Source organism: Chrysochloris asiatica, unplaced genomic scaffold (assembly GCF_000296735.1).
Source record: "Chrysochloris asiatica unplaced genomic scaffold, ChrAsi1.0 scaffold00067, whole genome shotgun sequence".
Lineage (NCBI taxonomy): Eukaryota > Metazoa > Chordata > Mammalia > Afrosoricida > Chrysochloridae > Chrysochloris > Chrysochloris asiatica.
Window position 1 is genome coordinate 14,590,193 of NW_006408585.1, and position 25,444 is coordinate 14,615,636.

At 39.1% G+C, this 25,444-nt stretch overlaps 1 protein-coding gene and 1 pseudogene across 1 annotated transcript in view; both read left to right on the plus strand.

Moving 5' to 3' along the window:
* The window catches only part of WDHD1 (WD repeat and HMG-box DNA binding protein 1), a 108,179-nt gene that overhangs the window by 75,244 nt on the left and 7,491 nt on the right, over window positions 1-25,444 (plus strand). The window contains exons 16-23 of the mRNA XM_006864621.1: window positions 3,826-3,940; window positions 6,193-6,324; window positions 18,718-18,926; window positions 19,004-19,119; window positions 19,293-19,349; window positions 21,567-21,610; window positions 22,219-22,389; window positions 23,474-23,604. Of these exons, the coding sequence (XP_006864683.1) occupies window positions 3,826-3,940; window positions 6,193-6,324; window positions 18,718-18,926; window positions 19,004-19,119; window positions 19,293-19,349; window positions 21,567-21,610; window positions 22,219-22,389; window positions 23,474-23,604 (975 nt within the window). The remainder of the gene's footprint in view (window positions 1-3,825; window positions 3,941-6,192; window positions 6,325-18,717; window positions 18,927-19,003; window positions 19,120-19,292; window positions 19,350-21,566; window positions 21,611-22,218; window positions 22,390-23,473; window positions 23,605-25,444) is intronic.
* On the plus strand, window positions 11,983-13,024 carry LOC102841735 (annotated as a pseudogene).

Here is a 25,444-nt window from a genome sequence, read left to right on the forward strand (position 1 = left end):
GACCCAGAGAGGGAGAGGGGCTGTGTGCTGACGACTGGGGGGCAGGCTTGCAGGGTATACCCTTTGGTTGGTTGATGATGCATGGAGGGGTATTGTAACCATGGCAATGAAATGATATGATAGATGAATGTAAAGCTAATGTTCTCCCATGTAAACTACAATAAAACATTAAAAAAAAAAAGGATACAACCCTGGCACACACCTTTACTGATTTTAAACCATTTAGTATCACATTGTTCTTCTCTAACAACTTATTCTTGGGTTATTTATCGGTTCCTAATGAGCACAATTAAATGTTCTGGAATACCCATTCTTCTCATTGTTATCCATAGTTTGTCATGATCTACACAATTGTAAGCCTTTGAGTCTATAAAGCACAAGTAAACATCTTTCTGGTATTCTCTGCTCTCAACCATGATCCACCTCACAGCAGCAGTGATATCCCTTGTTCTGAGTCCTGGTTTGAATTTCTGGCAGTTTCCTGTCAATGTAGTGCTTACAACTGTTTTTGAATTATCATCAGCAAAACTTCATTTGCATGTGTTATTAATAATACTGCTCAATTATTTCCACATTTCATTGGGTCACCTCTCTTTGGAATGGGCCCAAATATGGTTCTCTTTTCAATCAATTGGCCAGGTAGCTATCGTCCAGGTTTTTTGGCATAGATGAGTGAGCACCTCCAATGCTTCATTAGTTTGTTGAAAGATTTCAGTTTGTATTCTGTCAATTCCTGGAGCCTTGTTTTTCACCCATGCCTTCAGTGCTGTTTGGACTTCTTCCTTCAGTGCCGTTGGCTCTTGATCATAGCGCATAGAAAGATGAAGGTAATGGGATACCAGTCCATTTTAGATCGCCCTGCAGCACCATTAGCTCTTGATCTTGAAATGGTTGAGCATCACCTAGTTCTTTTTGGTTCAGTGACTCTGTATTCCTTCCATCTTCTTTTGATGTTTTTAGCATCATTCAACATTTTGCCCATGGTGGTGTTGGTGGTTATGTGCCACGGAGTCAGTTCCGACTCACAATGACCCTTGTATCAGGTTTCCAAGGCTGTAAATATTTACAGGAGCAGAAAGTGCCATCTTTTTCTCCTGCGGAACAGCTGGTAGTTTCAAACTGCTAATGGTGAGATTAGCAGCCTGAGTAATAACCACTGCTAAGTGGTTATGAATCGGGCTGCGAACCTTAAGGTCAGCGGTTCGAAACTACCAGCTGCTCCGCGGGAGAAAGATGAGGCTTTCTACTCCCGTAAAGATTTACACCCTCGGAAACCTTGTACAGGGTTGCTATGGGTCGGAAAGGACTCCACGGCACTTAACAACAACAACAACAACAACCCTTTAATACAGCAAGTCAGGGCTTGAATTTTTTCTTCTGTTCTTCAGCATGATAAATGCTGAGTGTGTACTTCCCTTCTGGTTTTCTAATGAACCTTTACGTGTTTCATTATAACATTTGACTTTGTCTTCACAAGCTGCCCTTTGAAATTTATTGTTCAGTTCTTTTGTTTCCTCATTCCTTCCAGTCACTTTAGCTTCTCTATGCTCAAGGGCAAGTGTCAGAGTCTCAACATCATGTTTGTCTTATCTTTCTTTAAGTCACCCTTTGCTTTTTTTGTGTATGAAGTTGTTGATGTCTTCCTAAATCTCTTCTGGTCTTCAGTCTTTCGTGTCTAATGTATCAAATCTGTTCTTTTTTTTTTTTTTTAATTTTTATTGTGAGTTATATATTAGTTTACATGGGTGAACATTATCTTTACATTCATCATATAGTATTTCGTTTCATTGCAATGATCACAATCCCCTGCATGCATCATCATACTACCAAAGCGTACAGCCCACACGCCTGCCCCCCAGCTGCCAGCACACAGCCCCTCTCCCTCCCTGAGTCCAGAGTCCCCAGCTGCTCCTTCTGTCCATCCCTTCTGTCTCTGCCTTCATCCCTAGAGTCACTGCTTCCTTTGACAGGATCTTGCACTTCACTTTTCTTCCTTGATGATTCCAGGGATCTCAGCTCCTGGACTGCAAAATCAGCCACTCCCCTCCTTTTGTTACCAAATATTTGCATTTACTTTTCCAACATTCACCAGCAGACCTGATAGCAATCATTTCCTATTGAGCCACAGGAGTCCTTTCCCCCCTCACCTTTTATCAACCTCATCCAGACAGGTTGGAAACCAATCAGTGGAGATTCTATCTTTCATCAAATCTTTTCTTGAGATGGTATCTAAATTCAGATGGGATATGCTCAAGGTCATATTTTGGCTCTTGTAGATTTGTTTTCATTTTTCTCAGTTTTAGTCCTAACTTGCATGTTCATGGTCTGTTCCACAGTCTGCACTTGACCTTGTTTTGGCTGATAATATTGAGCTTCTGCATTATCTCTTCCCACGGATATAGTCATATTGATTCCTTTGTATTCCATCTGGTGAGGTTCCCTTTTATGTTGTTGCAAAAAGGTATTTGCAGTGAGTAAGTTGCAGAATTCTATTAGTGAACTCGATTAGTAAAATGCGATCTCTAGCATTCTGTCACTAAAGCCATATTTTCCAACTACTGATCCCTTTATCTTTATTTTCAACTTTCACATTGCAATCATCAGTAATTACCATGTATCCCGATTGCATGTTTGATCAATTTCAGGCTGAAGACATTGTTAAAATTCTTCAATTTCATCATCACTGGCTTTAGTGGCTGGTATGTGAATTTAAATGATAGTAGTTTTAACTTGTCCACCTTGTCATATGACTATTGTCGTATCACAGACAGCATTCTTGAAATGTTATTTTTGATGGTGAATACAATGCCATTCCTCTTCAGGTTGTCATTCCTGGCATAGTAAGCCATATGATTATCCAATTCAAAATTGCCAATACCAGTCCATTTTAGCTCACTAGTGTCTAGGATATCGTTCTTTATGCATTCCACTTTTATTTTTATTGTGAATTGAATGAAGGTTTTACAGAGCAGATTGTCAATTTTATATTCAGCAAATCATATACTTGGTTTCATTGCAATGATTGCAGTCCCCTCCATGTACCAACAGTTAACAGTATTTATCTCTATTCACTTTAACTCTAGCCTTCCTCCCAGGGTCTCCTGTTACCTTCATCTTTCCTCTGCTAGCCTTGTTCTTGTTGTATATTGATTGCCCTGTCTCCCATGTTAACATGTGTCTACCCTTTAACCTCTACTCCTGGTATGGCACTGTAGGATCAGCACTGGACTGTGAATCACAAGGTCAGTAGTTTAAACTCACCAGCTGCTCCTCAGACCCTGTACAGGTCCGTATGGGTTGGAACCAACTCGATGACACTTAACAACAACCGTTGCGTCAGTTCTGGCCCATAGCAAAGCTGTATAAGGTTTCCTGAGGAGTGGCTGGTGAATTTGAATTGCTGCAGTCTAGCGGATTAACCCACAGCACCATACCAGGACTCCCAAAAACCTCCCCACCTCCCCCAACCAACCATCTTAGAATGTTTCTTTTTTTCAAGAAAACGTTTACTTCGTTTTTTTGTTTTTTTTTTTTACAATAGTGGTCTCATACAACATTTGTCATTTTGTGATTGACTAATTTCATTCAGCATAATGCTCTTCAAATTCCTCTGTGTTATGCGGTGTTTTGCTTAATATTCCGTTTTGTGTATATACCAGAAAGTATTTAACTATTCTTCTCTTGGTAGACATTTAGCCTGTGTCCACTTCTTGCTATTTTGAATAGTACTGCAATGAACATGGGTGTACATATATCCTATTTTAGCAGTTTTTATGATAGATATTTTACGAAGTTTTCCTCATGGGACTTTTCCTTTAATGACAGGTGCATTCCTTGTAAAGGTTCAAGGTTTCCTCCCACCCTTCCACGGCCTGCTGTAGCTATATTGTCCTTCAAGCTTCCTTACTGTCAGGTGGCAACAGAGAAGGGACAAATGGAGGTATGTGGTCATCTCACCTTGACATTCTGAATTTGTTAACACATTGCCGGCAATACAGGCATTTAAATATGCTTGTGATGGACAATGTTGAGTATTAGTCACTTGATAATTAAATAAATCATGGTTGTTGTAAGTAGGTGCTCTCAAGTTGGCTTCGACTTTTAGAAAACGTTTTAAACAAAAGAATTAAACACTGTCCAGTCCTGCACTGTCCTCACAGTTATTTTAGGTTTGAGCCCATTTTTATAGCAGTCCAGTGCTAACTCTACAGCGCCACACCAGGACTCCAGGCCGCACTAGGTGAGGCCTTCACTCTTAAGGTGGCAGCTGCCCTGAGAGCGAGTGCCTACGTGGATTGTGTTCCCTGGACACTTGCTTACCCACCTCCAGCCTTACCCCGCGTCTTCAGAAATTGTTTGAAATCTTGCAGTTTCTATCCTAAAAGTTCCAAGTTGCTGTTGTCAATTTGATCCCTTATACAGCCAAATGAGAAACAGTTCAGCTTCTAAAAATCTTCTTTACTGAATTTTTGAGTCTCACCTCTGATAGGTAGGAAACTTTAAAATGCTACATATTCCCCACCCCCACCCCCCCAAAAAAAAGCTAAAGAGGATAGAAAGAAACACTGTTAACTGATGATATATGGAGGGGATAATAATCAATGTAATGAAACAAGCTATATGAATGGTTGAATGTGAAGCTGATGATGTGCCCTGTAAACTTTCACTCAATCCAAAATAAAAACATTTAATTAAAAAAAAAAATGCTACATATCCTTTTTTTTGTTGTTTTTCATGGCAGTAAGATAAAGTCAAGCAATATGTCACATTGGAATTTTTTTTTTAAAAACTTTTTATTGTGAATTGGGTGAAGGTTTACAGACAAACCATCAGCTCTCCATTCAGCAAACTGTACACCTTGTTTCAGCTCAGTAATTACAATCCCCTCCCTGCAACATTTATCCTACTTCCTCCCTGTGGCTCCCCATTTATATCCTGTATTTCACAAATGAACAAGGCAAAAATACTTGATGTACACTTACAAAACAAAAAAAATTGACATCCATTTAAATGTCCAGAGGGCACGCACATTCTGCCAGCCAGCCTCCTGCCCACAGGCACCCAGCCACTGTCTCCACTGTCGCCACTGTCGCCACTTTAGGTAGGGATCTCATGCTCCACTCATGTCCTTCCTTCATGATGGTCCTGGGACCTTTTGTTCCTGAAATGAAAGATTTACTCTTCCTCCCTTTTTAGTTAATGTGTTTTCTACAATTACAGTTGTGACTATTGTAATCAATCCTGCTAACAGTTACTCATAATTGAGTCATAAAATCCTATCACCATCGTCCCCACCCCCTTTCACCAGATCCATCTGGAAAAGAGGGAAACTATTCAGTGAGGATTCTGCCTTACTCCCCTCGTTCTGCAACTCAGCACACTCTTGAAAGTTTGTAAGCCAGCCACTTCATGCCTTTGTTACCCCACCCACCCATGTTTGATAGCCACTGTCTAAATTTCTCATCCCTGTCAACCCAGTACACTGAGGAAACAAGCTTGTTCCTTGATAGGAAGAATCCTTCCATTCTGGTTGGAATTTTGAGTCACTGTATTCATAGACAAAAGTCTAGTTTGTCAAATTGTAGCATTTTGTACTTGTTCTTAGTATCAAACATCTTTATCTTCCTTGGTTCAAGCTCTGGTTAGCTAGCCATCCAAACTAGGTCAGATGGGTACTAACTTCAAGTTTGGGAGTTCACGCATACCTCCCTGCACTTCAGACTAGCTATCTAGTTCACTCTCAGCCCTGACTGCCCATGGGCTCAGGAGTTCACACATCTTCCCTGAGTTCACTCTCAGGAGTTCACTCTCAGCCCTGACTGCCCATGGGCTCAGGAGTTCACACAACTTCAGACCAGCTAGCCTTTCCTCTTCTCTCTTATCTCAACGTCAATGGGTGCCAGTCACATTGGAATTTAAATGGTAGGATAAACTATGTTGTTGTTAAGTGCCAAGTCTGTTCCAACTCATAGTGGTTGGCCCTGAATAGGGTTTCCAAGGAGCAGCTGGTGAGTTTGAACTGCATACTTTTCCAGTGCTCATCCTACAGCGTCACACCAGGACTCTGGAAATAAGCTTTAGAAGTTGTATTTTAGAAAATAAACTATAACAAATGTGTTAAGGTAAATATTGAACACTTTCATAATAAAAGGATAATAATTGACTCTAAGCAATTTTTCCCCATTTTTATAGGAACAATTTTGGCGTTCAGTTATGTTTCACAACTACCTTGACTATTTAGCTAAAAATGATTATGAATTTGAAGAGAACATTAAAGATGAAGGAATCAGAGAACAACAGGAGCTTTTATTGAAAATGCTTGCGGTGAGTAAAATTGGTATACTGAAAATTAATAGTAAGTGGTTTTCTGTAGGTTGCATTTCTTAGACGGTCGGTAAATTAGCACTGTTTCCAAAGATTAAAATTCTTAAGTTATATCCTCTAGGGGTTATTTTTCTTTCACTTCAGAACCAAATTGTTTAATTTTACTTTTGCCGATGTGTTCTTTTACTGGTTTAGTTGAGCTAAACTGTCATTTGGTTTTAAGAAGACTTCAGGAGATATTTTTGGTTTAAGGATTAAAGGATATCTCAGGACAGTAGTTTGAGGGGCCCTCTACCCTACATGATTCAAGAAAGTTTAGAGTCCATGAAATTTGAAATTTTGTTCTGCACGTTTCCTTTTTTGGTCAGTATTTTCCTGTGGAATCTTTGATCAAAATGTTCAGTAAGGGTAGCCAGACACTATCCAGTGTGGTTCTTTGGTTTTCTCTGGTCCTCTGGTCCAGTCTGGTCCTCTGGTCCTATCAGAATCAGTTACCTACACCATCCATATCTTCCTATTCCTGATTTCAGTAGACTTTCCTTAAAAATTTCTTTTTTTTTCCAATTGATACTGCACTTACATTTTTAAAAATATTACTTTGTTTCTAGGGTCATATGGGAGACATACATTTTCTGGTACTGTCTTCCTTTTGGTTTTTCTAGGACCCTAAAGACTTCTGATAAGAGATAGCTAAAGTCAGTGATTCTCAGCCTAGTTGTCCATGGAATCCCCTAAAAAGGAATTCTGCTGTAATTGAATTGAATTAGGACCAGACAGTTGTTGAGTTCCCCAGGTGGTTCGGAAGTGCTATCAGATGGAAAACCTTTTTCCTGACTCAGACCCACTGCCACTGAGTCACTCCCAATATACAGGGTCCCAGTAGGACAGAGTAAAATTCCCCCATAGGGTTTCCTAGGCTGTAAATCTTTCCAGAAGCACATTGCTTCATTGTTCTGTGGAATGGCTGGTAAGTTCCAATTGATGACCTTTTGGTTAGCAGTCAAGTGCTTAACTGTGGCTCTAGGAAGTGGTGCTTAAAAGTGTGGCCCTTCCAACTTCCAACACCACAGCCTACCCACCAGCAGCATCAGTGTCACCTGGGACCTGGCTAGAAGTGAATGTTCTCAGGCATTACCCCAGGTGGCTTAATGGAACCCACAGCTGATTCTGATGCACAACAAAGTTTGAGAATCACCGCTCTAACTGCCACCCCTATTAAACTTGGTGGAAAATGTTTGAATACAGGTTGTTTTTATACCTCTCAGGCAGGCAGTCTTAAGCATTATGATCACGTTTTTCCTTTGTCTACCTTTTGTCATCCTTTGTGTGACATTAGGCAGCTGTGTGTAGTAAAGTGTTTATAGCTAGTGACCAGGTTTGATGCTTTGTATATTTTGATGTATATATATATATATATATATATATATATTTGTAGCAGGTTATCTTTAAGTGCATATGTATATATCCTCATTCTAGGTTGGTGTATGGAGAAGAGTATATCCTTTCTTCTTAGACTGTAAGCCCCTTTTGAGCATCGATCCTGTCTTGTTCACTGTTGAATGCCAGGCACTCATCCAGTTTCTCCTACATAGTAAATAAACAAAAAACAATAACAGCACAAAAAAAAAACCATTGACATTGACTTGATTTTGACTCAAGATAACCTTGTGTTACCGAATAAAACTATTCCATAATGTTTTCTTGGCTATAATTTAAGTGGACTCAGATCCCCAGATTTCTTATGTGCTACCACTGATTGGGTTTGAACTGCTAATCTTTAGATTAGTAGTTGAGCACAAACAGTTTGAGCCATATAGGGACAATAATACTCGTATGTGGCCTCGTATGTGTAAGAATAGAGTTGTGCCCTATTGGGTTTTCATGGCTACATCTCTGGATGGGTTGAAAACAGCAACCCTCCCATTCGTGGTCCAGCATTTAACTGTTCACGTCACCCAAGGCCCCCTTAATATTTAACACATACACAATATTTCTTGAGACGGAATTTCCAGACTTTTCATTTTAATGTTGGGGGTGGGAGAAGGAGATTCGGAGGGGGAAATGATATCTAAGACCACAGAGCTAATTATAACCCTAGTTTACAAAAGCTGTGGGTCATTTGTTGTTGTTAGGTGCCTTCGAGTTAATTCCGACTGACAGCAACCCTGTGTACAACAGAACCAAATGCTGCCCAGTCCTGTGCCATCCTCACAATTGTTACGTTTGAAACCATTGTTGCTGCCACTCTGTCAGTCCTTGTGGTTGGGGTTCTTCCTCTTTTTCACTGACCTTCCAGTTTACTAAGCATGATGTCATCCTCCAAAGACTGATCCCTCTTGATAACATGTCCAAAGTATGAGAGACAAGGGCTTGCCATACTCATTTCTAAGGTGCTTTCTGGTTGCATTTTTTGTAAGACTGATTTGTTTGTTCTTCTGGCAGTCCATGGTTCTTTTAATATTCTCCAACACTATAGTTCAAATAAGGAGCTCTGGTAGCGTAATGGTTACGAATTGGGCTGTGAGCCACAAGGTCAACAGTTCGAAATTACCAGCTGTTCCGTGGGAGAAAGATGAGGCTTTCTGTTCCCGTAAAGATTTACAGCCTTGGAAACCCTATGCTGGGTCGCTGTGAGTCGGAACCAACTCCACGGCACATAAAAACAACAACAACAACACAGTTCAAATGCATCAACTCTTCTGCGGTCTTTATTCATTGTCCAACTTCTACATACATATGAGGCTATTGAAAATAACAGGACTTGGGTCAGACTCACCTAAAGTTCTTAAACTGATATCTTTGCCTTTTAATACTTTTTCAGCAGACTTGCCTAATGTTTGATTTCCTGGCTGATGCCATGAGTGTCGATTGTGGATCCAAGCAAAATGTAGTTTTGACAAACTAAGGCTTTTCTCCATTGATCAGGATGTTATTTGTTGGCTCTTTTGTGAGGATTTTTCATTTTCTTCTCCTTGTGGAGCAATCTATACTGAAGGCTGTAGTCTTTGGTGTTCATCAATAACTATTTTAAGTCCTCTTCACTTTCAGCAAGCAAGGTTATATCATTTGCATATTGTTGGTTGCTAATGAGTCTTCTCCAGTCCTGATGCCATGTTCTTTTTCATATAATGTAGCTTCTCAGATTATTTGCTCAGCACACAGATTGAATGATTATGGTGAAAGAATACCACCCTGGCATATATCTTTCCTGATTTTAAACCATTCAGTATCCCCTTGTGCTGCTCTAATGACTGCCTTTTGGTTTCTGTACAGGTTCCTCATGAGCACAATTGAGTGTTCTGAAGAGCCATTCTTCATAGTGTTATCCATAGTTTGTCATGATCTATACAGTTGAAAGCCTTTGCATAGTCAATAAAACACAAGTAAACATCTTTCTAGTATGTTCTGCTTTCAGCCAAGACTGTCTGATGTCAGCAGTGATATCCCTAGACCCATGTCGTCTTCTGAATCTAGCTGAATATCTGGCAGCTGTACTGTTGCTACTGTCTTTCAAATATATTCAGCAAAATTTTACTTGCATGTGATATTAATGATATTGTTTGATTTACATAGTCCATTGAGTCACCTCTCGTTGGAATGGGCATAAATGTGGATGTCTAGTGCTTCATCAGTTTGTTGAAACATTTCAATTTGTATTCCATCAGTTCCTGGAGTCCAGTTTTCACCAGTACCTTCAGTGCAGCTTGGTGGTGTCTTCCTTCAGTACCTTTGGTTATTGATCATGTGCTATCTCTTTAAATGGTTGAGCATCAGTGAGTTCTTTTTGGTACAGTGACTTCCATCTTCCTTGATGCTTTCTGCATCATTCAGTATTTTGCCCATGGAGTCCTTCAATATTGCAAGTCAGGGCTTGAGTTTTTTCTCCAGTTTGTTCAGCTTGAGAAACGCTGGGTGTGTTCTTCCCTTTTGGTTTTCTGAATCCAGGTCTTTGCACAATTTATACTTTGTCTTCTTGAGCTGTCTTTTGAAGTTTCCTGTTCAATTACTTTCTTCCTCAATTCTTCTAATTACTTTAGTTTCTGTATGCACAAGAGCAAATTTGAGCATCTCTTCTGGCATCCATTTTTGTCATTTCTTCTTTTTTTTTTTTTAAATTGTGAACTGAGTGAAAGTTTACATAGCAAATCATTTGCTTTACATTCAACAAATCATATTTTGTTTCATTGCAGTGATTACAATCTCTTCCATGTACTATCATTTACCAGTATTTACCTATTCCTCTTTTTAAAAGTTTTTATTGTGAATTGAGTGATAGTTCAAATGGGAGAACATCGGTTTTACACTCATCGTATCATTGCAATGATTACATTCTCCTCTGTGCATCATGATTCAACAGTGTTTGCTTCTATTCCCTCTGTTTTGTTTTTTTGGGTGGGATGTACACAAAAACACTTAGAAATACATTTTCATTTAAACAACCAAAGGGTACATTCTGCAAGCCTGCCTCCTGGCTGCCAGCACCTGGCCGCCAGCACTCAGTCTTTCTCTTTCCAGGAGTCTAGAGTCCTCAGCTGCTCTCTCTCTCCATGTCCTCATCTCTGATTCCACCTCTGGTGTCGCTGCTTCTCTTGATAGGCCCCCACATTCTGCTCATACTCTTCTCCTTTGATGGTCCTAGGGTTCTCTGTTCCTGGACTGTAAGATTAACTATGCCCCCGTTTACATTACAGAGCTTCTATCTTTACAGTTGTGACAGTCGCAATCAGTCATGATCACAATTACTGACTATTGAATCATAAGAATCTTATCCCCATCTCTTTTCACCAGACCCAAGATGAAAACTATGCAGTGGGGACTCTACCTTCCCCCGCATACTCTTAAACTAAACTCCCTCTTGGAAACTTGTAAGTCAGTCACTTCGTGCTTTTATAGCCCCCCTCCCCCCCATTTTAGGTAGCCAATGTATAAGTTGCCCATCCTACCAACCCTGTATACAGAGGGGATAGGATTGATACTTGATGTGAAGACTCCTTCCCTCTCAGTTGGTATTTTGAGCTAATACATCCATAAGTATAGGTTGAGTTTTGTCATTTCTTTTTCTTCCTGCTGATGCCCTTGATGTCATCCTATAACTCTTCTGTTCTTCGTCATTAATGTCTAATGCATCAAATGTATTCTTGAGATGGTCTCTAAATTCAAGTGAGATATCCTCAAGGTCATATTTTGGCTCTTGTGGACTGGTTTAGATTTCTTCAGCTTCAGCCTGAATTTTCATATGAGCAATTTGGTCTGTTCCACAGGTTGCTCCAGCATTGTTTTTGCTGATGATATTGAGCATTTCCATGATTTCTTCCCACAGATGTAGTCAACCAGATTTCTGTGTGTTCCTTTTGCTGAGGTCCATGTGTAGAGTTGCCTTTTGTGAATTATGGATAAGTCATTGTTGTTGCTGTTGTTAAGTGCAGTCGATTCGGTTCTGACCTATAGTGACCCTGTATAGTGTTTCCAAGGAGCAGCTGGTGAATTTGAAGCACCGACTTTGTGGTTCAAACTGACCTTGTGATCCAGTGCATTACCCCACAGCTCCATACCAGGACTCCAAATAAGTGATTGGTCTTGTAAAATTCTATCATAAGGGCACACCGGAAGTGCTGGGAGACCAACAAGGAGTGTGGGATCTTCCAGCGACCCAGAGTCATGACTGACAGAAGAAATGAAATGTAGTGTGAGGGACCATGTGACTATGAAAGAGTTCCAAGAGGTGAAGTTCTTCCTTGAAGTCATCCCAGTGATGACTACTGCAGAGTAGTTAATACTGTGCCAAAGAAACCACCACTATTTGTCAGCTCTGATGAAGGAAGCACCAATAGCTATTATAGTCATGTTGATTACCAAGAATATGACAAGGGCTGCAGTTTTTCTCATGATCAGAGAAGTGATGTACCTCTTAGGGGAGATGAGTCTGGTTTTAGATGGCCAAGAGATGATTATTACTCCGAATACAGGGATGTGAGAGATTACCAGAAACATTTTCTACTCTTCCCATTATGTCAGAGACTGGTCTCCTTATAAAAGGGACACTCCTTTTTTGAGAAAATCTCGTAGGCCCAAAGGATTCTCTACATGGCCCATCTGTCTCCAGTGTCAGCAGTAAAAGCTACTCTCCAGAAATAAGCAAAACATACTCTTTCCATTAATCTTATCATAGAAAGTAAAGAAAGAAATGTCCAGCCTTTGAAAACTTCAAGAGATGCTTCTCCTTTAAGTTCTTCAGCAGTGTCCTCATCAAAAGGGTTAGCTAAGCGTGGTAGGCTGGCTGAAAGGGAATTTGCTGAGAATGCAAGTAAGTGGACTGCCGAAAAGCTATTGAAGGCAGAGGAGGATAACGTACCTGAAATTTCTGCAGCACCATTGGTCACCAACCAGCCAGGAGAATCGGAGTCAAATGCAACAGATGGCATGGTTAGCTGACTATCTGAAGACAGTCAGTCAGCTAGCTGGTCCCTTTAAAGCAATAGCATCAAAACCCTAAGAGATTGAACAGATTTAGCAACAAGACTGTGAAATGTTCAGGATGGTTGTGAAAATACTGATTGAAAAAAAGATCCATTAGAAAAACCTGTACAGTTTACCTTGAGGCAGAATTTACACAAAATAGGTAAGTGGTATGTTGAAGAACCCAAGCATTTTTATTGCAGAGTATGACCCCTCTAGTCAAGATTTTGGAGAGCCTTTGTAGAAGATGTCTTACTCAGGCAAAAGAGTGTTTCTAGATTTAAAAATTTTTTTCTTTCCTTGGATTGTGTAAATCCTTACTATATAGAATTTTTGTGAAGAAGAGGGATACTTTATGATAGTAAAGGCCTTATTTACAATATCAAATAAGCTTCTTAAAGTAGTTTAAGATATTTTCATTAGAGTTTTTCTGTCTACATGTAGAGCCTCCTAATCTGATTTCCCCTCCCGCTTTCTTCCTCCTAAAATGATGTGTTAATTAAATTTTCAAGCTTTGACAAAAGCAGTCCCAGAGATCAGCATTCTATACTGATTCATGCTCTGTAGTCTTAGGAGATCCTTGGCCACAATAGTGTAATTTACAAGTTGGAGAGCATTCTGCTTAGACATTTCATAATGTGAAAATGTTAGAAATCTGAGCTGTGATTTTATTGACTTTGTAACTGAATATGTTAATGTGTATTGTCCAAGTAAACAGAGACTTGGTTATCTTAGAGAATATTTGGTTTTAGAATAATTCTCATTCAATGATAAAGTTAGAACACTTAGATCTCTAAAAGATACTTCAGGATAAAATCCATCCCCCCAAACTGAATGTATTCAGTGTCTTATATGAAAATAATCCTGACTACTTTCACTGATATGTGAATCTTGCACAATATCATACACAAGACTAACAGAAAAGGGGCAATTTGAGATGAAAGATGAGACATATTTTAAAACAAAAATTAAATTGTTTACAGGTTATTCATTTGTTCATCCTCTTTGTAGTCTGGTGGTTTCCTGTTTTGCTATGCCTGTGAGAGGTTCTTAGCCCTTTGGAAGTGTTCTTTAAAGAAACAAACCTGAGCGGGACATAAACCCAGTGTAGTTTACCCCTTGATCAGCAGTCATATAAACAGCCTGTCCTGAGCAAGCTGTCCAAGGCATGGGTTAGTCAGGAATCTAACTGGAGTGATTAAAATATTTGGTTCTGATTACTTCCAGCATCCCAGTGGCACTGAGCCAAAATGTATAATTTTGTAGCATTAATTAATGAAGAAACTAAAAATCATGTTAGCTGTTACTACCCAATTTCATTAACCTCTTGTCCTCCTTCCATTTCACACTTGAATTCTGGCATTATTTTTAGTAACCTCTGGCACTGTGGGTTAATGCGCCAGACTGCAAAGCCATTTGAACTGCAAGGTCGGTGGTTCAGGCTCACCAGCTGCTCCTCAGAAACCCTGTACAGGGTCGTATGGGTCGGAATCGACTCAACAGCACTTAACAACAACAACAATAATTAATTGACAGTATCTAAAGTACTATTCCAGAGTAGGAAAAAAGTAATTAAAGTAAAAATTACAGTATCATAATTTGCGGCACCGTGGGTTAATGTGCCAGACTGCAAAGCCATTTGAACTGCAGGTCAGCAGTTCAAGCTCACTAGCTACTCCTTGGAAACTCTGTACAGGGTCGCTATGTGTTGGTTATTGTTAAGTACTCGACAGCACTTAACAACAACAATTTTAACAGATCCTAGGGTAGTGGTTACAAATCGGGCTGCTAACCTAAGGGTCAGCAGTTCGAAACTACCAGCAGTTCGGCAGGAGAAAGATGAGGCTTTCTGCTCCTGTAAAGATTTACAGTCTCAGAAACCCTGTATAGGGTTGCTATGAGTTGGAACCAACTCCACGGCACATAACAACAACAACAACATCATTGTTATTATTGTCTGATCAGCTCTAACCCATAGCGACCCTGTACAGTGTTTTCAAGGAGCTCTGATGATAACGATTATTTGGTTAATTTTCTAAATTAGACCAACTTGAATTTTTATTTTTGCCATTTAGATGCTCTATTCATCTAGCTCTTGTAAAGCATAAGTCAAAATGAAATTCCCTATATCATCTTTGACATTCTTCCCAAGATGAATTTTGTCACCTACATTACACTAAGAAAATACTTCCTCACTCTTTCCTGCCAGTGTTTTTCTCCTCCTTAACTATTCTAATTTCAGGATTCAGCTCCCTAGTCAACATGTAAGTTTAAAAATAAATTTTGAGAAACTATCATAGAAGTAAAGGAGATGCTCACTTTGTTAAAATTTATTAGGGAAGATTTCTTAATAACAAATGCATTTAAATGTAGCATCAACAGATAATTTCTTCTCTCACCCTACCGTAGACTTGTCAGTGTTAATTCAATTATTTTTTTTTTATTATTGTTATTTTATTTTTTAGCTTTTTGAAATCTAATTTTTGTATAGATGAGTTCAGATGTGGACCTGAATGTGTTTTGCAAAATGTTCTTCATTAAAGGAATTTGTTTATAAATGATCCTTTTTTTTTTAAGAACTAAGTTTTTTTATTGTCTTATTTCTGGCATTTGAAATATTCTTCAGTGACATCTTGGCTTCAGATTTTTTTGCCGTGGTCCTTAACAACCACACAACTACAACCCACCATTTTTCAAGGTTTTCCTTCTGTGTCAATTTTGCAGAGGTCTACCCATTCCCTTAACTTAGTGTTGTCATCAACCTTAAACAAGTTGAATTGGTGTTCAGCACATTGGGCTTCTACTAACTTGACACACATGGGTTCATCACAGTTGGATGGAAGCACACAATGATGGGCTTGACGCTTGTCCAAAGCTTTGGCAGCTTCACGAATTCCACATTCTTGGCCATCATTGTTGAGGGTGTCTTCTGCAGCTCTTGTAAAGCAGTGTTAGTGTCCATTACACCTCCAGCAGCAATGCCTTCCTCAGCAATGGCGATGGGTTATGGGGGGAGCCAAATCTTGAACGCCTCTACCTCCCACAGTTCAGTGGAGACAGGGAAAGACCCATTGTTTTTTCAGATAAAATTTTCATTGTCTTCCCAGAAAGCCTTGATGATCAACAATGAAAAGTCGATATTGTGAAGCTTTTTGTGAATTTTAAAAGTGCAAAATAAAACAACTAGATTTAAAAAAATATTTATCTCCAGCTTCATTTCTTTCACCAGGATCATATTTCTCAACTACTGCCCCTTCCTCTTTGTTTCTTACATTTGTTTGCAATCACCAGTAATTATCGATGCATGTTGATTGCATGTTTGATTAATTTCAGACTGAAGAAGTTGGTGGTAGTTATGTGCTGTGGAGTCAGTTCCGACTCAGCGACCCTGTGATAGGGTTTCTGAGGCTGTAAATCTGTGGGAGCAGAAAGCCTCATCTTTCTCCCGTCTGACGGCTGGTAGTTTCGATCTGCTGACCTTGAGGTTAGCGGCTCAACTCGTAACCACTACGCTGCCAGAGCTCCTTGAAGAAGCTGGTATAAATCTTCAATTTCATCCTCACTCACCTTTGTGGTGGTTGTTTAAATATGAATAGTAATGGTATTAATTGGTCTTCCTTGTTGTTGTTAAATGCCTTCAAGTCGATTCCAACTCATAGTGACCCTGTGTGGTTTCAGAGGCTTTTATATCTTTGCAGGCGAAGAAAGCTTCATCTTTCTCCCATGGAGCAGCTGGTGGACTTAAACCACAGATATTGTTTGAAGTCCAGTGCTTATTGTATGAAACCATCATGCTCCCTGGTTTTCCTTGTTGTTAAGTGCCATTGAGTTGGTTCTGACTCATATAATGACCCTGTATAGGGTTTCTGAGGAGCGCCTGGTGACTTTGAACCGCTGACCTTGCATTTCAAACTGACCTTTTGGCCCACTACTTATTCTACAGTGCCACACCTTGACTTCTTGTAGTCGTATCCTATCCTATCACAGACAACACTGTACTTCAAGGTGGATCTTGAAATGTTCTTTTTGACAATAAATGTGACACCATTCCAATTCAATTTGATGTTCTTGGCATAGTAAACCATGTCACATTAAAAGTTTCAATACCAGCTCATTTCAGCATTCCATTCCATTTCTGACAACTTCTGACTTTCCTAGATTCCTACTTCATACATCCCACGTTCTGATTGTTAGTGAATGTTTGCGGCTGTTTCTCTTCATTTTGAGTTGTGTCCCATCACCAAATGAAAGTCCCCAAAACTTAACTCTATCCATGTCATTTAGGTCAACCTCTACTTTGAGGAGACAGCTTGCCCCCAGTTGTATTTTGAGTGCCTTCCAACCTGAGGCACTCCTCTTCCAGCCTTCTGTCTGACAGTGTTCTGCTGCAATTCAGAAGTGGTCCACCTCTCCTTTCTAGTCTTAGTCCGGAAGCTCCGCTGAAACCTGCCCACTGTGGGTGAGTCTTGCTGCCATTTAAAATACCATTGGCATAGCTTCCAGCATCACAGTAACACACAAGCCACCACAGTAGTCAGACTGGCAGACGAATCGTGGGTCATTACTGTTAACATTATGCAATAGTGTCTTTAGTTTGATACTGAAAGGTTTTTAATTACCTTATTGTGGAATCACTTTTGTTTCTTTTCTAAAGCATTGTTTGTGATCCAGGAACTAGCAACCTTTATATTTCTTGCAGCACACATGAAGAAACATGTTCAATTTCTTTACTATCATATTTAGCCTTAGGGTTTTACTTTGGAGTAGTGTTTCTCTACTGGGTAAGGTAGCTTTGGGGATCTGTCAGTTCTTTAACATACCTTGCCCCCAAGCAAATGTCTGGAGTTCACCCTAGCCAATATGAGAACCATGCCTGTAATTCACTGAAGCCAGTTTGAGAAGCAAACAATCCTTTCTTTTCTCTCTTCTTTGGATAGAGTAGCACCCTAATAGAAAAGTATTGTTTATGAACAAGAAGTACTAGAAAATTTAGCAAAGAAATACAAGTGAATATCTAAAGCATCCTTGCTGGTTGCTCAAATGTGCTGTTTACATAACAATAGTAATCCTTCTACCCTTTGAGTTATGACTTAGAGACTTGGAAGTATCAGTTTCCCTCTTTTTTTTTCATTGGGTTGCTAAACTTCATACCTAAAGGAAAATCATGTTGTCTATGAGATTTTAATGACTATCCTTTGTTTCGTATTATATATTGACTGTACACCTTCTCCCCTGTCATTTCACTTAATAGCAGTTGGTGTGCCAATTCTGGGAAAAACATTAACTGATTTTTTTGTTTTTTACAGCTTATTTGTTTTTGAAATTTCCTAACCTATGTCTTTTTTTGTGTGTGTGTGTGGGGGGGGGCTATGTAGAAACAAATTTGAAAGAACCACCTTTGAATTTAAGAAAATCTTTTGCTTTAATTGCTGTTAATTACGTGAAACGATTTGCTATGTTTCATTGACTCTACTATTGGAGTCCTTGCGGGGGGGAGGGGTACAAAGAGTTAATGCATTCAGCTACTAATCAAAAGGTTAAAGGCTTGAGTCTACTCAGAGGCACCTTGGAAGAAAGATGTGGCAATCTTCTTCTAAAAATGCAGCCATTGTAAGCCGTATGGAGCACAGTTCTACTCACCATGAATTAGGATTGACTCTATGGCAACTGGTTTGTGAGCTGAGACAGAAGGAAGTGCTGCCAACTTAATGCTGCCCCATCACCAGTTGTGCGACACAGCCAATTTTCCATTTTAGAGATGTTAAAATATGTCAAAACGTGCCTCTTAGAATTGACTATGTAAAATATCTACAAAACGTTTTTTGTTTTGTTTTTCAGAGTTTTGCCACTAGTGTCAACCTTTTATTTTTCATATATTTTTGCTTAGTAAGATTTGATTTTTTGTGTTTTTTTTCCCCCTTATCCTTATTTGGTTAGCTTTCTTGTAAACTGGAGCGAGAATTTCGATGTGTGGAACTTGCTGATCTGATGACTCCAAATGCTCTGAATTTAGCCATTAGATATGCATCTGGTTCTCGGAAGTTAATATTGGCCCAAAGGCTTAGTGAACTCGCTGTGGAGAAAGCAGCAGAAATGGCTGTGGTCCAGGAGGAAGAAGAGGATGTTGGAAGAAAACGGAATGCGGGGTAAGAAAAACAATATGCCCTCAATATTAAACTGGTCTTTGCATTGCTCTTTATTGAATATTTCTATTATCTTTTAGTCACTGTAATACCACCTCAGAGTGGAGCCAGTCAAGGGTTAGAAATCAAGTTGAAGAAGCAGAGGACAGTGGAGAAGCTGATGAAGTAGAAGAAAACCCAGAAATACGTAAGCATAGTGAGATAACATTTTCAAGGCAATAAATGAGAGGTGCCACGCTGTGGCTTTCCCTGTTTTACCTGATGAAAATTCGAATACCCATAGTTTTTGAAACCCCTTTGCCTGTCTGTTGAATATAAAAGATAACTTCGTCCTCCCATTTACATTATGCTGTTTTTATTATTCTTTAGGACAGAACTTGTTTTCCAAAAGTGCAAATTCCTCAGATGCGCCAGCTGTTAAGTCAGGTGAGAAATAATTATAAATTTGTAACACCACGGAAATTTTACAAGTAATCTTTCAAGTGGTGTTGTTGCTGTTGTTGTTAAGTGCTGTTGAGTCAGTTCTGACTCGTAGTGACCCTGTCTAGGGTTTCCGAGGACTGGCTGGTGATACATGTGCTCACATACATCTGTTACTTAAATCAGAGATGTTTGTGAACCTGTGGTCATTTAGCAAATGTATGAAGTCCTTGTGCTAGGTAGGATCCAGAACGCAGCAGACTTGCCAGGTTGATCCCTGCCCTAATGCCATTTCAGCCCATCAGGGAGGACAGATAGCACATATGTAACTGTCAAGTTCCTGAGCGTCACTAAGGAGACACACTGTGTGCTGGAGAAACAGTTGAAAGTAGCTGTCTTTGGGACGTGGGCTGGGGGGATAGAGAAAATTGAAGCAGGTGGTTTCTCATTTTTTTTTTTTTTTTACTTGTTATATATTTTTCTTCTTAAATTATGTCCATATACAAGAGAGTTCATATTACTTTGGTAGAAATGAATTTTTAAAACATACACCACATACTTACTACCATAGAGTCGGTTCTGATTCATATCAAGCCTGTATAGGGTTTCCTTTGTCTTTCTCCTTTACAGGGCTTGAACTGCTGACCTTGTGGTTCTCAGTCCAGTATTTATCCTACAGAGTATTACAAGAACATAAATCAGATGGCTGTAAACAAGTCAGTGGTCAGGGGTGGGTAGAGACCATAGATAAAACCTCTTAGAAAAGCAAGAGTTTGAAGGAAAGGCCTGAAGTATAAGAGCCAGGGAGCAGTGGTAGGTGAGAGTAGGGACAGGGGAAAGCACTAGGGCTTAGGTAACGGCATGTGTAAAGACTGTAATGGAAGAGGGCAAAGGGAAAGTACTGCTGGCTGCTTTTTGATAACCAAATCTTGCAGAATTGTGTCAGCTTATTTAGGGTTTCATAGTGATCTTTATTATAAGATCACTGGGAATCTGTTGTTTTTAAGTAGGGGCATAACATGACATTAGCATATGCGAAGAATGGATATATTGGGACATTTCCGCCAGTCCAGGTGAGATTGAATAACTAGACTAGACTGGTGGTATTGAGGGTAGAGAATGGAAAGGATTGAAAAAGTGTTTCTGAAGAAAATGTAGTGTATAGGTGTTCAGGCATGAAGAATGACTGTTTCCTAGCTTGAATTATGAGTCAATGATGACAGTGCTGTTGATTGAATCAGGAAGCACTGAAGTAGGTTTTGATAGGAAGATGAATTTCTAATTCACTGGAATTTTGTATATAGACAGTTAGATGTTTGAATTAAGAACTCAGAAAGGGAACTTGAGTTGGAAATAGATAATGAAAATTACTGACATAAGTGTAGCAATTAAAACTGTGGGTTTGGGTCAGTGAGCATTGACGGGATGTAGCCCTTTAAACATCAGATAGAGGAAGAGTGGAACCATCCTTGTACAATAAGACCAAGGGCTCAGAGAAGAAAGAGGTGAGCCAAGAGAATGTGGTATCTCAGAAGTCAAGGAAGGAGAGAGTATCAAGAAAGTGGGGCAGTCAACCATGTGGAATGTTTTCAATGATAGCAGGAAAGTATCCACCAGATTTTGCCATTATAGGGGTTATGAAGGGCCCTAGAACAAATTCTGTACAATAATAGGGGTAGAATCCATTTTACACTAGATGGAGGAGCATATGGGCAGTGAGGAAGTGGGAACATCAGTGTAGAGAGCTCTTCAGAAATTGGCTGTATAGGGGAGGTGAGAGAAAATGGTATGTGGGTTGGAGAGGATTTGTCTTTTGTTTGGTTTTGAGAGAGAGAGACTTAGATCCATGAAAAAGAAGTCCAAGATGGGAGGGGGAATCACTGATGGCTCAGGTTTCTTGAGAAGGCAGGGGGAGGTAGGATCCAGAGTTCTAAGAGTGGGATTCATTACTCTTCCATGGTAACAGGAGAAAGGGTAGATCTACATGGACGTTGTTTGTATGTTTCATAGTGCTAAATTGAAATAGTTCCTGTCTAATAACTTATATTTTGTCTTCAAAGTAGAAAGAAGGTCACCTGTAATTGTGCATTGTTTTAAAGTTGGGAAGTCCATTTGTTTTCCTGCAGTCTATATGAAAGTCTCCCATCTACTGTTACAAAATAAGAGTCATCTGGTTTTTTATCAATATTAAATTAAGCAAGGGTTTCTTTCTGTTTGTGAAAGGTGCAGTTATCTCTAGCAGCCAAGGACGAGCAAACCCGTTTAAGGTAATCCTTTCCAGCAATACTTTCTGTTATTTAAAGACATATTCAGAGAGAGGAGTATTTCCAAAGGAGCCTCCTGGAGACATTAAAGACTAAAGTAGATAGTTGAGGGGGAAAAAAGGAGAAAGCAGCATTTGGTCACGCTTGGACTAAAAATTATACTTTATACTTATCGTCTACGTACCTGTGGTTTTGAAACATACTGGGGTTTTATTGTGAGGGATGTGGTATTTTGGGAATATGTACATCAGTCTTAATTTGTTGTTGTTGTTGTTTTTAAGTGCTGTCAACTCGGTTCCAACCCATAGCAACCCTAAGCAGGGTTTCCTGAGGCTGTAAATCTTTACAGGAGCAGATAGCCTCATCTTTCTTCCACGGAGCAGTTGGTAGTTTTGAACTGCTGACCTTGTGGTTTGCAGCCCGATTCATAACCACTACGGTACTAGAGCTCCTTTTAGACCATACCAAATATAGTACTTGTATTTCCAAAGGCGAAACTAATAACAGCTTCAAATTTTAAAGACAAAATAAGTATCTCTTGGGTTTGGTTTGTGGGTTTTTTTGTTGTTTTTTTTTCAAACATAAATTGCTAAGACTAGTTTTCTCTTTAGGTGTCAGCCAATTCTAAAGAATCAGCCATTTCGACAAATGCAGCACGTTCAACTAATATTTTAGACAATATGAACAAATCATCTAAGAAATCCATTGCACTTAATCGAGCTGCAAATAATGAAAAGTCTCCAGTTATAAAGCCTCTAATTCCAAAGCCAAAGTCTAAGCAGGTACTCTTTCAAGTCTCCACATCCTCAGTAAACAATGTATGATCTGTTTGTTTTGTTTCAGTTTGTTCACTGTTTCAGGCATAGGAGAGGATATGCTAGTTGTTTAGAGTGGATTGTTTAGTAGAACAGTGGTTCTCAATTCTGTCTTTGCTTCAGAATCCTTTGGTTGCTTTAAAAAGTTTGTTGTTGTTTGTTGCCATTAAGTCAGTTTTGACTTCCTCACAAGTTTTCGTATAATCGAACAGAACACTGTCCGACCCTGCTGCGACCCTGCTACATCCTCACAGTCGTTTTGCTTGTGTGATCGTTGTTGATCCTGCTCTCTGAGAGTCTTCCTCCTTTTCGCTGATACTTTACTTCTCCAAGCATGATACCTTTCAGGATTTAAAATAAGGATTTAAAAATGTATATACCCTTATTTCTGCAGGTCACCTTTCAGTCAAATAACAGATTCGCTTATAAAATAAACAGTATCACTCATGAGTAATATTGTTTATTTGATATGCTCCCTTAAACAGTCAACATTTACTCAAAAGCAAAGATGAGAAGGCACGGGGCTTGGGGAAAGCTAGATAAATGGAAACAGAACAAACAGAATGGAAATAATATGAATGCTGATGCATGTGAAAATCATAACCAATGGCATGGAACAATTTGTATAGAAATTGTTAATGGGAAACCTAATCTACTGTGTAAGCATTCACCTAAAACACAATAAAGTATTTTTTAAAAACAGATACAATGGCAAACATATATACCCTATGGACTCAGACATTTATCTCTATTTTAAAAAAAAAAAAAATCCCCAGATTGCTCTGATGCATATTCTTGTTTAATAATGATGGACTCTAATCTTTCCTTGTTCTGCATTCTGATTTACATTGGGAAAATACAGAATGTGAAGTATAGCTCTTTGGTTTTTGTGGGAGAGTACATATTTATTTCAACTGAGAACCTCAGGACTTCACACATTAGTATAAGAATTTTAAATAATTATAAATCTATCTTCACATTTTTCAAAACCTCCTTGTAACTTATAAAATCTCAGTAGGTCTTGTTCTAGTGTTCATGTTTGGTTTTACAGGTCTCTGCAGCCTCCTATTTCCAAAAAACACCTTTCCAACCTGATAAGACTGATGAAATAAAAGAAGAAAAACCAAAAAGTGTATCATCTGAGACCCCAGCTGTGTGTCCTCAAAACACTGAAAACCAAAGGTCTGTACATGAAGAAATTGAGTATTCTTACTATGTTGTGCACTGATAAAATGCATACGGTAGCCGCAATACAAAATCATACAACTTGATTATAAATAACACATTGACACTGGTAGTGGGAGTTCAGAGAACTTGTCAAGGTGCATTCTGGCTGTACTTCTTCCAACACAGATTGGTTTGTTCTTTTGGCAGCCCATGACACTTTTAATATTCTCCTCCAACACCATAACTCAAATGTATCAATTCTTCTACAGTCTTCCTTATTCACTGTCCAGCTTTCTCATTCATATGAGGTTATTGAACATACCATGGCTTGGGTCAGGTGCACCTTTGTCCTCAAGCTGACATCTTTGCTCTTCAACATTTTTTAAAGAGGCCTTGTGCAGCAGATTTTCCTAATGCAAGACATCATTTGATTTCTTGACTGCTGCTTCCGTGAGTGTTGTTTGTTGATCTGAGCAAAATGAACTCTTTGATAATTTCAATTTTTTCCTCCAGTTTATCTTTATGTTATTTATTGGTACAGTGGTGAGGATTTTTGTTTTCTTTATGTTAAGATGCAATCTATGCCAAAGACTTTGGTCTTTGATCTTCAGCAGTATTTTAACTCCTCTTCGCTTTCAGCAAGCAAGGTTGTATCATCTGCATACCACAAGTTGTTAATGAGTCTTCTACCTCCAGTCCTGATGCCATGTTCTTCTTCATATAACCCAGCTTCTCAGATTATTTGCTCAGCATACAGATTAAATAATTATAGTGAAAGAATACGACCTTGGCATACACCTTTACTAATTTTAAACCATTCATTGTTCCCTTGTTCTGTTTGAATGACTGACTCTTGGTCTATGTAGAGGGTCCTCATGAGTACAATTAAGTGTTCCAGATTACCCATTCTCCTCAATGTTGTCGCTAGCTTGTCATGATCCACATAATCAAAAGCCTTTGTGTAGTTAATAATTGTACAGGTAAACATTTTTCTGATATTCTCTGCTTTCAGCCAAGTTCCATCTGATGTTAGCAGTGATATCCCCATTCCACGTCCTCGTCTGAATTCGGCTTGAACCCCTGGCAGTTCCCTGTCAGTATACTGTTGCAGCCATTTTTTAAATTATTGTTAGCAAAATTTTACTTGCGTGCAACATTCGTGATATTATCCAATGATATCTGCATTCCATTGGGTTACCTCTCTTTTTGAATTCAGCACAAATATCGATCTCTTCCAATCAGTTGGCCGGGTAACTGTTTCCCAAATTTCTTGGCATAGATGAGTGAGTACCCCCAGTGGCACATCAGTTTGTTGAAAGATTTCATTTTATATTCAATCAATTTCCCAAGTCGTCTTCTTTGGCAAAACTTTCAGTATACCTTGAACTTCTTCCTTCAGTATCATTGGCTTTTGATCATTATGTTTATTTCTTTTTGGTACAGTGTCTCTATGTATTCTTTTCATCTTCTTTTGATGTTCTCTGCATCATTTAATATTTTGCACATAGAATCCTTCAGTATTTCAAGTCAAGACTTGGATTTTTTCTTCAGTTCTTTCCCTTTTGGTTTTCTAACTCCTGGTCTTTGCACATTTCATTATAATATTTGACTTTGTGAAATTTTGTATTCAGCATTTTTACCTCCTCATATTAGAGAGCAAGCTTCAATCTTTTCTGACATCCATTTTGGTATTTTCCTTCTTTCTTGGCTTCTTAACTACCTTTACATTCTTTCTGTATGATGTTCTAGATGTCATCCCACAAATCTGGTCTTTAGTCATTAGTGTCTAGTTCATTAAAGCTGTTCCAGAGGTGGTCTCTGTTGGGGACCCGCCTCGACATAGGGGTTCGGTTCA